Here is a 13,051-nt window from a genome sequence, read left to right as displayed (position 1 = left end):
GGATTTCGTGGGGTTCCCCCGAAATCCGTGAGCCCGTTGTAAGAGGATATATTCGAAGATTCATTAGTGATGATGGAGTCGAGATGCGGGTGAATTCAAATATTGCCGTTGTGTATATAAAAGGGAGTTGTAGGTGGGAAAATGAACTTCTTTCCTTGTACGAAGGATCATCGATATCTTTCTCTTTGTTTGCGCAATATTACGGCTGATATTATTCTCCAACATGGCCTTGACTCGTGAAGAACGACTTAAATTGGCAGACATTGACCCCGAGCTTGCCGAAGTACGTATCTGACACCTCTCTTGCGTCGAGTCAATGATACCGACTCACACTTCATCAGACCCTCAAGAAAATCACCATACCTGCCCCAAGCCCCGATGCAGAACCAGCAAGGATCATCGCAGGAATACGCGCATACATGAAAAGCCAACATAAACCCGCAGACCCAGACAGCGGCGTCATCGAACATGACATTTTCTATTCCGCTCGCGATGGTCATCAACTACGTGCTCGCGTGTTCAGACCTGCAGCAGCCGTTCAGGACGAGGACGCTCTGCCACTGGTAGTGTACTACCACGGCGGAGGATGGACAATCGGCTCCCCCGAAGATGCGGCACCATCATGCCGAAACCTCGTGCAAACTCTCAGCGTAGTCTGCATTGCGCCGTCGTATCGACAGGGTCCTGAGGATCCGTTTCCGGCTGGTATCAATGATGCATGGGATGGATTAAAATGGATTGCGCTTTACGCAGAGTCTGAGTTAGCTGCTACTGGCACTCCAGTCTCATTGTCGACTGGGTTTGTGGTTGGCGGGTCCTCGGCTGGAGGTTCGATGGCAGCTATTCTGGCCCATCTAGCACGCGATGAGAAAGAAAGCATCGCTGCGCCCATCACGGGATGCTTCCTTCTCTCGCCTATGATTCTACCGCCTGAGACGTTCGAGACTCTGCCGGCGGATTGGAAATACAAGGACTCTTACCTCTCGCGCACACAGGAAGCCTGCCAACACGATCCCATCCTGACCCCTCAGATGGAAAAGATCTTTCACGATTCGGCGGCCGGAGATTTCACTTCTCCAATGTTCGTCCCTTTCATCTGGCCAACAGGCCATGCGAACTTGCCGCGGACATACTTTCAAGTCTGTGGTATGGACATTGTGCGTGATGAGGAGTTGATTTATGAGCAGGTGCTGAGAGAAGAGAATGGGGTAGAGACGAGGCTGGATGTTTATCCGGGTATGCCACATACGTTCTGGAATATGTTTGGGATGTTGACGCAGGGAAAGAAAGCCAAGAAAGATTTCGAGGAGGGGATGAAATGGTTGTTGGGTCGTTTAGAATGATCTCTCAACATGAGGCTTTATACTTCCGTTGACACCTACGCAGGATAAAATGTTGAGCAGTATATACATAGACTAAGCTATCATCTAATGCAGCCCATTCTCGAATTCTCACATGTATGTTCAAGACTGACACGCTCAAACGCGTCTGTCTCAAACCAGACCGCTTTCTGTACAACATACATCGAGGGAAGCGAGAACGCGGATGCATTAACACTTACAACCTCGTATGATGTGCATACATAGTACATGCGTACTCGAAATAAACTTTCGCATTGCAGGCTTCATGCAGCAGGTTACAAAGAAAGTCTCATTTTGGTAACATACTCAGCGCGGGCTGTGCTGAGCTGTTCGTAAGCTTGAAGCGCGGTTGTGGAGTCGAAAAACTTTGGCTTCGGACCAACTTGGACTAACTTACATGGCTGGGTAAATGATTTACGTTATGATATCATTAAAGCCAACACTGTTGCTTTTCATAATTCGCAGAATGTACTGAGCAAAAACAAATTCAAGAGCAATTGCCTGTATAGATACATCATTATAGAAATCAGTCAACTGGAAGATCTCAGAGAAATCGAAGGTAAACATCTATCGAAAAGATCACAAATCAGAATGCAAGCCCAAGAATAATTGCCAACGCGCTAGTTACTACGTAGTCTAATAAGCGCTGACTGATGGACCATCGAAACCGGCGAAAGCTCCGTAATGCAATGCGCGAAAACGTAACTAATCAACGCGCTCGCGTGCTCTTTGAAACAAACACGCGAKCCAGATCTTTATGCCATATGTCCGAAATACATTCAGCTTTTTGGAAGGTTTGTCGCGTGGCACGAGATGAAAGAAAAAGACGGGTACGCGGTGAGAGATCGGATCGTACGTAGTACAGTATAAATTATTTTTCAAGTAAGTTACGTACTCCGAGTTTATGCGTTTGGTGACTTTGGTCGAATTATTAGGAGAGCAAATTCCTGATACCATACTGCATACTGTTAATAATGAGTACTCAATTGTGGAGTTGGCGATGTATTACGGACACTGAGTTACTGCTGGTATGTAATTACATGTATATCCACTGGTACTCAAAGTACCCGACATGAAGCTATCCGTATCGTTAAAACCTACCAAGTAACATTATTCAATTGAGTACATGACAACTTTACGTTGACTCCTGATGCCAACAGCCTGACTGACTTATCAAAGTATAGTTGATCGATCATTCTATTCTCACAATGACCATCCTTGTCCCGTATTCAATACTAGTATAGTACATGCACGTTAAAAGGGGCAGTCCGACGGTCCGTACACTGAGCTAGGCACATCCATGGATAGTGGACCGGACCATTCTGAATAGGGTTATATTGGTCATTTCTTGTTTTGAATGACACTTACAAGTTACATCGAGTGACATGATAGATGACATTGCATTTCTTTTTCAAGGCTTGTATACTTTCAAACTATGTAATGTCTTCGTAGAACCACCTCGACATCTGATTCTTGACAGCTGTTGACCGGTCGATCCGAGTCAATAGCTCCTGAGCCATAAGCTACGCTAACAAGTCGAGCTTAAAGCTGGTTAGCGTTGCTCAAAGTTTGGTCTTTGGGCCTCAGCCTTCAAGTTAATGGAACCGCCGAAACCGCCGGTTGATCAGCGATTACCTGACCTAAATACCCACGCACGATGTAGTAACTGTAAATGAATAATGCATACAGCAATACGCATGCATGGACTTGAGGCTTTTTGCCTGTACCAGTACGTAGCAGTATTCAAAAGTGTCTGTGAATATGCATCTGTGGAGTACGGTTTTTGGGTGGATCTCGAAATCTCAAAAGTCAAAATTACTGTCGCGCGACATCCGACATCAACCATGTCATGATCAATCGAACGGTATGGTACGTACTATGGATTAGTTGATCTGACATGGCTCTGACAGCGGTGACAGGAGATGAACCTTGGATGACATCAATCACTGTGCAAATTAGAAAATGAGACCAAGCATAATGCTCATGATCATCACTATCCGAACGTCTTCTCCTTACCTGCATACCTAACTGAATACATAATTACCCATACCAAATACATACTCCGCCCAATACATACATAACCTCATGTACTGTCCTACCGTCAAGTCAACATCCCACCTCGTCACCAACCCCGTAAACGGCTATATAGGAAACGAACAATCAAAATCTCACTCAGTGCTCACCGTCCCGAAAATTTTTATAGAGAGGGGAAGAAAAAATTTTGCTGTATGACTCCATTATATCCATTATATGGAGTTTTATATGGAGTACCCGAACGCCCGTACTTCCCGAAAGAGCTCCGTTTGTGGATCTTGTATCGTGAAGCTTTTCGCGGTTTGTCCCTTGGTTTCAACGTACAGTATGTACGGTGGCAGGCTGTTTATACAGACGTTTTCATATTTTAAGCATTTCTCTAGAGAATCAAAGCCGTTGACATTAACAACGGTAACCCAAACGCCTTACATACAGAAAAAAAAGTTCAATTTCATATCTGTTAACGGCCGTCTTGAAAAATTGACAGTATCCGTATGAAACTGCCGCCGTAAATAATCCTACTCTTATTATCCCCGGTCGCCTCAGAAACATGGTCACGACGTCAACTCAGCCATAGATGATAAAAATCCGGTTCAGTGATGATTACTTACATAGTTTAGCACTCGATGAATCACATCGAAATTCACCGGTATGAAGATTTTCAACAAGAGCCCGACGATACATGTACATACAATACAAATGGAGTCTGCGGGTTCTAGAAGGGTTCCTATTTCGATTTTATTGGTTTTGTATGAATACATACTTACGTACGGAGGTTCATACATTAAGTACATACGGAACGGTATGTTTAAGGAAAGCTTCATAAATGAATGAAGCGAAGATATATACAGGTTTAATATAATTCTCGTATCTCCTTACGTGATGTTTGATTGTCTGCGGTACTAACGGAATTGGTTTTAAAAACAGATGCGAGGGATTCGAGGCTTTCGATAGTTTACCGTAAACCCTAAGTTCCTAGCAGTATGGCTGGCTACATACATGACGAAAGGATTGACCACGTGTAAGGATCATGACCTTGCCTACGTACCTACTTAAATAAGCAGATGCGATACGAGAGAATGAGTCTATTTAGTTAAAATCAGAACCACAGCGCTGGGAACAGGTCGGATAGCTGCAAGGAGCTTGAATACTTTAACTGTCATTAAGGGTGAGGAACTCCGATTAAGGCAGTTAGAGCGAAAAGCTGGTTTTGGAACCTAAGGTATATAAATAAAAAGCAATTTCGCACTACGTCTTATGTCATTCGTATCACAATCATGCAATGCGCATCGAATCTCATTTCATCTTCCTCGCTTGAAAGATAGGACAAATCTGCACTACAACTGCACGTTAGGCCAGGGTTGAGCGAGACACGTGAAAGAATTTGAAATCTCTCTGTTTCTAGCTAATCGCCACGGTCAACCTCGCTTCTCTAGTAACATACTGGCCAAGCGAGTAGATAAATGCTGATGAACAGCTGAACAATCACCCGGTGTGGCTGGAAATATGACTCGTCGCAAACACCCCTATCTCAACGAATAGAAACTCGATCCATGACCTCGGTTCTCATCACATACATCGCATAAGAAGTAGCTAACTATTAACTAGTAAGCGATAACCACGTATTTCGCATCGCATGAGATTTCGAGGTATCGACGATAATTGGCAGACGACTCGTTATCTATTGCAGATCGATCGAGATTGCGCAAGACGCCAGCAGTGGTCTATGTACGGAGTACGCCGTGAGCCCTAGGATGGAGCTCCAGGATGGACACCAGCCACCGCACTGATCTATTCGAGGGACGTGGAAGACTGAAAGTGGGCGGAAAAAAATTATGTCTTATCGGTCATTGATTAAACGATGAACACGACCGACCAAAAGATGTAAAGAATATTTGGTACGGGTTCTGGGAGTCAATTCCGACGATCAGTGATCCTGATCGGATTAGGTTGGCGGAGGCGAGCTGAACACCAAGTCAAAGTGCTGGGCTTGGCTGGGCTGATGCTGACATTTAGTCTTTAGCATCTACTAAATATTTAGTGTGTAGCATTTTTCCAAGGTTGACGGAGGGGTAGATCGGCTTCAATCTCCAATTTTCATGTCTATCATTTAAGAACTTCGTAGAATCTACAGTATGAAAAGCAAAAGAATTCAACCTGTAAATCGGAAAATATGTTCGTCTTGGCCAAATCATTGGAAGAGTCTTATTGCCAGGAGGCACACAGTGTTCGGTTGGTGCTAGTAGCTTGAATGTCAAATCATTGATGAATCATGATAGGCGATTCAAGCGATATGCAACAGTAGGGCTGACCATTTGGCATTGACCGATGCCTCGAATCCTTGCAAGGGGAAGCTCGCGACTCGTGCACACTGCGAATCCCTGTTTTGTTGATATGATTGGTGAATCGATTAATCTATTTATCTGCTAGATCAGGACCATCAAGTTTCTGTGATTTGTCTTCCCCGCGCCTGGGTGAGTGCCAAAGCGGCTTAGTCTGGTCTTGACAACTCATCAGACTAACGCAGGCAAACTTGCTTGCTTCCCTGAGTGGGAGGAAGAGTGTCAGATCGGAAATCTGGATGGTTGTGTCTGGCTGAACTGACGCCTGGGCTATTAGGACGAATTGCAATACGGCTTGCGATCGCATCCATTCATCCATTCATTCGTGATCATGTTATGTACACGTAGCTGATCAAAGACTAATCACTCGGCATCAATCAAGTCAAAGAAAGCTAAATTGACTCAAGAACCATGGATCTTGTCCAAGCTATCGAAGTCCTATCAACTTATTCTAATTAATTGGGGTCATCTCATCGAGTTCGTTCAATGTTAACTACTTACTCCGCAGTGAACGTTGTCTCAAAGAGCTGACATTACCGTCGATAGACAACCAACCAATCAACTGCAGTAAATAGCATCAATCTAATTCAATTCCTGTTTAATCGCATCTAGTCCAACTTATCCAAGAAATCCACGTTCCTTGTGTACTATTGTGTAGAAGGTTAAAACGTTATTCCCCAGTCTTTCCCGGCCCATGCGCTCAAATGTTTCAACGGACCTGGTTTGTGCAGACAGTGGTACGTAAACGTGTGTCGCGCCTAAGCGCGTTGAGTGCGAGTTAAATGGCGTTATGTTGCGTTGGATGATACATTGACTCTGTTCAAAGTGTGGTTCAGGCTAGGATTTACATGGTTAGACTTAGCACTTTGCAGCATAGCAGCTTAGCCAAGGGGTTAGTTGAGCTAGGATCTTGATTCGAGGCCACTAAAATAGTAACGGTATTCCTCAATTGGTACAGGTACTGTCGGCAGACTAAGATAAGGACGTGATTTGTGTTACGGAGCGCGTACGGAGTAAGTTAGTGGCTGGKGAATTCCTATGTAGTACAAGTATCTTCCTGACCCAGGCACCAGGTACATGCCTGTTACAAGGACGGCAGACCCTAACAGCGCCGATAATAAGCCAGGCAGCTTTAAGGTTCAGCTGCTCTAGGCCTGCAAAGCCCCGGAGGTTAAGCCCGTACCGAGGATGCCCATCAAGATTATTCCGCCCTAGGCCATTTTGGAGCTAGGCTGATACAGGCGCTAGTCTGTACAAGGCTAGTGCCAGTCTCTTGAAATGACGTCGTTCGTATTGGCGAAAAGGAGCCGAGATGGCCCTTCAAGCAAATCAAGCAGCACCAATATATGCAAACAATCCGACAATAGTCGACTGGATAAACAATCAACAATAGACCAAAATCATCTTCGTTCGCACTTAATTTGACAAACATCGACATATCGAATTCACAACCAATCATCACCTCCTGCCCAACCAGTCTCTGACGAATGGAGACACAAGACAAAATCTCACGAAAAAGCGGGGAGCTGTCCATCGTATTGCCTAGAGTGCCTACGTTCTGCGTATACTATGTAATTGAATGTTACTGGACAGACCCAGACACTCCACGCGTCGAGCTGGAGTCTGCCAAGAGTCAGGGGATTCCGGCCATGTACGGCCTGTGATTGGACTTTGCTGCATGCAAGCTGTGCCGCTAGTCCAATATTAGTGTAGCCTGTATGTACGGATGTATGTTCCTTACTACGTACAGATAGCTGTATTTCGGTAATTGTGCTCAGGCGTTCTGTATGTCGCTGCAGTTCAATTGTGCTGTACCCGGTAAGGTGTGTACGTATGTCTCCAATGCTCTACTCTGTACTCGGACTCATCGGGCTGACACTCGGGGCGATTATCTCTCAAAGAAAAAAAAATTTTCAATTCTCAAGTGCTACCACGTAGTGAATAATTAATTCATCTGAATGTGTATGGTATGACCAGCCTTTGTACTCTGAAGGCTCGGTACGCGTTGTATCACTAGTACGGTTCTTACCAGATGGCTCACCAGGAACCAGCCATACGAGCCGCAAAACAGGTTGTCTTACACCACCTAACGCAATCTGCCGCTCCCTACTGGCTGCTGCCGCCTGCCGTCTATTTCAGATGGAGCTGATCGGATCCTGTTACGACGGAGTGCTTTGTATTATTTACAGATTTGCGCAGCAGTATTGATCGATTCCATACAATAGTACGCACATGGCTGAATATGAAATGACTGTGCTCGTTTGTCTGAAAAGACATTCTGAAGACGATAATCAATCAAGTCAATAGTCAAAGCCAATCGAGCAGCGACATCTCATATACTACCCCGGTCAAATAACAACATTTGTAGCTATCGAGAGGGACGGCACAAATTGCACCTCGATTGGCCAGTCGTCAACCACCACAGCCGTATCGCTCCAAACGCACTAACCCATCCCCTGTCGTACGCGCCCCAGTCCGGTCATACCGTACCGATACGCCTCGATGACGGCTCCATTTGGCACTCAATTACTCAACGACCCTCTGCTGCAAGTGTAGCTCGTCTCCGCAATACCAAAATTACGTACCTTCTCTGCCGTTGCCAGCGGACCTTCTCACTAAGGAAAGCATGGCGCTGGTCTCTCACCTCTCGCTCACCTACCTCTCTCTCTTCCTTCCTCTCTACCACACCCACTTGGAGAGAGAAGAAAAAAACCCCTTCAACATCCTCTTTTTTTCTCTTCTCCTCCTTCTCCTCTATATCCGACTCTTCCTCTTTTCTTCATATCCGCTTTTAGTTTTTTCTTTTCCTTTTTCTCTCTTTTCCCTGACTCTGCTCGGAGAGTTTGGGAGTGAGATCGCCTTGTTCGTGGTCGTCGAGAGTTGGCTTTGACTTTGACTGTTAGAGAAAGGTCTCGTGAGAGATACTTGTTCGACAAGTCAAAGACAGAATCAGTCCCTTGATCCCCCAGCAATTAATCCTCCTCGTCCCGCCCGATAGCTGTGTCGTTGCAGCTCGACCCTCCCGACGTCTGTTCTGTCCTGTGCAGAGCCGCTCCAACAACCTCGTTTCTAACCGACGGTGAGATTACCTTTCCCCTCTGCAATGTCGAGCCTATTTTTCCCTATCGAATATATACCTTGTTATACTGGAGAGCAGCTTCAAGCTGGGTTGTGAGAGTCGCTCGGCAGGGTACCCTGAGTCGAGAGTCACGTGCAGCGAACCACGAATATCGAATAGTCGATGTTGAGCAGAGCGTTCCAATCTTCATGAACGATTGGTATCAGATGATATGAGATGTGTATATTCGTTTGGGAAACGTACCAGATACTTCAAGTGGATGGCGCCGTCCGATCGTTCCGTGGTCGTGCTGGGTCCTCCTGTTAGCGAGCGTCCGTCGTACCTTCGTTAATAACGATCGACTTGCAACCTCTATTGCATTATGGATAATTGGGCAACAAATCTTCCATCTTCCATCGAGTCTGAACAATGGCTTTGGTGGTAGATTTCGTGACTCCTCTCGCTCCTGTCTTCCGGTCAATGGAGGTTCAGGGTGGCACAACAGCCAGTATTTGAAAAGAGATTAGTCTCTGTACGGCCTGTCTATCCCATCAAAACTTGCTCGCTCGTGACATACTCGAATACTCAAATGCTCAATACCCGTGCTGTCATGTGTTGGTCTCTGTGGCATGAAGGATCACCATGGTTGCAGCCTTTCTCGGCATGGAAGAATGGAGCTCTGCTCGTGCACCCAACTACAGCACCAAACCATCCACGCTGATCTCTTTAATTTCCATTTCATCATTGTTGCAACTGCAAGGTCACTTCGAATCTCGCTAACGTGCTGTTTTAGAAAATAGGTTGAGCTTCGTTGTCGTGTTCTCACGAAGTCGAATCTTAGCCCTAATTCAAGGTTACCGCAACCTGTTGTTAAACATTTAACAACACGGACCTGCATACCTCCTAAATAAGCCTGTGAGCTACCCTCTACCTAATACCAAGACCTCTCCAAGGACGAAGTCCGCTGACTGCCCCTTGCCCTTACATAGGGTTTCGTGCCGCCTCGATCGCTCCGCTCCACATTCCGGAACACGAGGAACACTCGCCAGCAACCTCTCAAAACTACTCGTTGACAGGGTGGAGACGTTGACTCGTACTTCACCTCTTTGTCGACAGGTACCGCCAGATAGGACCTCATTCCTGCCTCTTTTGTCAGCCTAGATGCCAGAGCTGTTACTACAGTAAGGGCAGTCCTCATCCTGGGTAAGTGCAACATGTTTGTTCTCGCCCTTTCCCGTTCAAAGTGGTTTATTTTCTTTGCTTTCTGCTCCTCGTCTCTTCCTCTCATTGCTCAGCCTTTGACATTCTCTTTATAATCATCTAATACTACGATTCTGTTCACATCGCTTCTCACTGCTCACCGGTACTAATATTTCTATCTCCTAGCTACGCCGGAAAAGTCCTTCTCATCGCACTTTGTTTCTGTTCTCGCACCGCCCAGATTATTGTCTAGGCACCACGCTCTTTAATTGCCTTTCCAACTACTTACAATCATTAATTAATCCTACGACTGTCACTCTCTTCTCCCTTCGTCAACACAAGTGATACACAGGTGTTATCATCATCAGGATACTTTCGCTTCCGTACCATAACCTCAACAGAAAAGTCTTCAGATCCTCCTGCCGGTCAGCTCGAGACAGTTTTCTACAAATCCTTCCACCATGGCTACCATTCGCCCCTCCCACCAGACGTGTGACTCGTTCTTCGTTGAGACTGACGACGTCCGTCCTCGCTTCGATCCCAAGGAGCACGCAAAAATCATTGCTCGTGAGCGTCAGTACGCAATCGCAGATCAACTCTCTGCCCAGGCAAGGGAGGAGTATCTCGATGATTGCTTACAGCACATGCTCGACATGGATACTGCGACTCTCCCCGATGTAGAATCCATTGACATTCAAACTGAAATCCAATGGTTCATGCGGCCATACCTCCTCGATTTCCTCATCGAAGCACATGCGGCCTTCCAGTTGCAACCTTCTACACTGTTCCTTGCAATCAACCTCCTTGATCGTTACTGCTCGAAACGTGTTGTCTACAAACGTCATTACCAACTCGTCGGCTGCTCTGCCCTCCTGATTGCCGCCAAGTACGGTGACAAGAAGGAGCATGTTCCAACCATCCGTGAGCTGAAGTCTATGTGCTGTTCACTTTATGACGACGACATGTTTCTTCAAATGGAGTGGCATGTGTTGCAGACACTTGGCTGGACCGTTGGCCACCCAACAGTGGACAGCTTTCTGAACATTGCGATTGTGGATATGCAGTACGATCCGGAGGTCGAGCATCTTGCACTTTACATCCTAGAGATTGCGCTTTTCCACAGAGAATTCGTGTCTAAACCTTCGGCCGACCTCGCTAAAGCTGCCCTCGCTTTGTCGAGGTGCATCCTTAACCGCCGTCAGCCGGAGGCTACCGAATGGGCTGCCACATACGACCCCAACACCTTAGTCGGTCTGTCCCAGCAATTGCATTCACCCTCTCAAGTATTATACCGCAAGTACTCTTCAGCACATTACTCCCGGATCTCCAAACTTCTGGACAACTTCCTCGCACGTCAGGCCGCCATTGCCAGCGGTGCTTATGCTCCTCCATCTCCGCCGACCGACGTCGCCAAAGAGTCAAAGACTCAGTACGCCGGTCAAGTCGGTTTGTCCACTCCTCAAAAGCCAATGCCACCCCATGGATACCTTACACCCCCTATCACCCCGGAGAGCGAGGGGTTCAATGCTGCTGCTGCTGCGGATATGAACAAACAGGCAGCGATCACCGTCTGCCCGTCGTCTCCTACCCCCCCGAACGTCTCTTTCAATGATACCCAGATGTACGATGCCGAGCCAGTATACGTTCAGTATGCCCCTGCTCACGTCGGGTATACTACTGCGTTCTAGCGGTACATCAGTCGACTATCTTCAGAGCTACATCAAACTCTCCTAATTTTCGGACGTGCATATTTACCACGACCTGTGTGCCATAGTTTGCTTCAACCGTGACATAAATACTGCACGAGCGAGTCGATTGGATCTGTTTTTCCTCTTTTCTTTCATCATCATACGAGGGCCTGGACGGATTGCATTTTTATTTCATCCTAGAATATTAACATACCCCTTTCACTTTCCATCGTCATCATCATCATCTTTGTCTTGTGTTTTTAGATCTGGCATTGCGAGCGCGAGTCGTTTCTGATACAAAAAAAATTCATTTCTCTTCTTATTATCATACTTTTTCTCTTTTTTCTGCTCAAATACTGTCCTTCTAGCGTTCCGCGTTGAGTCATTCCTCACCATCCACAGGGCCTTACTCTACCGAAGTCGAAACGGAGAGACCATGCCTGTCTGTCATCATATCATTACTATACCAATATCATTGGCGGTGTTCAAGAAACTCCCCCATTGATTCTATTTACCTTCATTTTCCGTCTCTCTCTCTTGCTACCAAAACAATTCTCATTTGATAATGCTTTTCTTCTGCTTACAAGCGGTGTTTCGATATCTTTTTGTGGCCTCCCAGTATGCGCGGAAGGGGATGGCTTTTCGTGCTGAAGAGGGGAAGAGATGCCTACATACGTATCTATCTATCAATGAGGAAAGGAATTAAGTTGTTTCTTTCTCTGGATATAGTGGTATAATATAGTATGTAGACTTGTTAGGTTGTTACCTCTTCGTACTTTTTTCCCGCCGGTCGGATTGGTAAACCCGAAACGACAAAAGCAGTGGTTGAACAAAGGGCATTGTTGAGACCTGCTTATTTGGTCTCCTTTGTACTGCTCAAACCCTCCTTCCTCCCCCCTCCCCTCCGTTACCCGCTGAAGCGCCCTGGGTATGGATAAAGGATAAAGGCTCCTCTTCTCTATAAGTATATTACACAAACAATGGGAAGTTCGAGTGAGCAGGGGCTCGCAACTACTACGATTGATTGTGTTGTACGTACGTAATGCAACATCCGACTCGAAATGGGCGAGTGTCGGGTTCTGGTCTATGTAACGATTATTTATCCCGTTGGAAGATGGGTAATATGCGAATACTCCCGAGATCATCATGGTACCTACTTGACATGTATGAATTTCCTGTCATAGTAGTTCATGCCTCTCTCGGAGGGGATTTGCTGGTACCTGTCTAGGTATGTTAGTCTCCGCTTCAACTTGAACCTTTGATAGGGCATTCTTAGACCTGGTATAGCCCTCAGGCCTCACCCTTTCCTAGGCGGTAGTTAGGAAATGTCAATTGGTATACACAGCAAACCGATGTGGCCATAGGCGG

At 46.2% G+C, this 13,051-nt stretch overlaps 2 protein-coding genes across 2 annotated transcripts; both read left to right on the top strand.

Moving 5' to 3' along the window:
- Positions 1–223: 223 nt before the first annotated feature.
- BHQ10_003052 (uncharacterized protein) lies at positions 224–1,343 on the top strand (the record flags this gene model as incomplete). Its single annotated transcript, XM_040875266.1, has 2 exons — positions 224–283; positions 342–1,343. The coding sequence occupies 2 exons, from the start codon at positions 224–226 to the stop codon at positions 1,341–1,343; spliced, it is 1,062 nt and encodes a 353-aa protein (XP_040731556.1).
- A 9,113-nt stretch (positions 1,344–10,456) lies between these two features.
- BHQ10_003051 (uncharacterized protein) lies at positions 10,457–11,683 on the top strand (the record flags this gene model as incomplete). The annotated part of the gene is made up of 1 exon (XM_040875265.1): positions 10,457–11,683. One exon carries the CDS (start codon positions 10,457–10,459, stop codon positions 11,681–11,683), a length of 1,227 nt encoding a protein of 408 aa, XP_040731555.1.
- Positions 11,684–13,051: the final 1,368 nt, after the last annotated feature.

The sequence above is a fragment of the Talaromyces amestolkiae genome (assembly GCF_001896365.1).
Source record: "Talaromyces amestolkiae strain CIB chromosome Unknown scaffold4.1, whole genome shotgun sequence".
Classification (NCBI taxonomy): Eukaryota; Fungi; Ascomycota; class Eurotiomycetes; order Eurotiales; family Trichocomaceae; genus Talaromyces; species Talaromyces amestolkiae.
The sequence above is the reverse complement of the archived record's forward strand: the minus strand, read 5'-3'. Positions and strand labels throughout refer to the sequence as shown.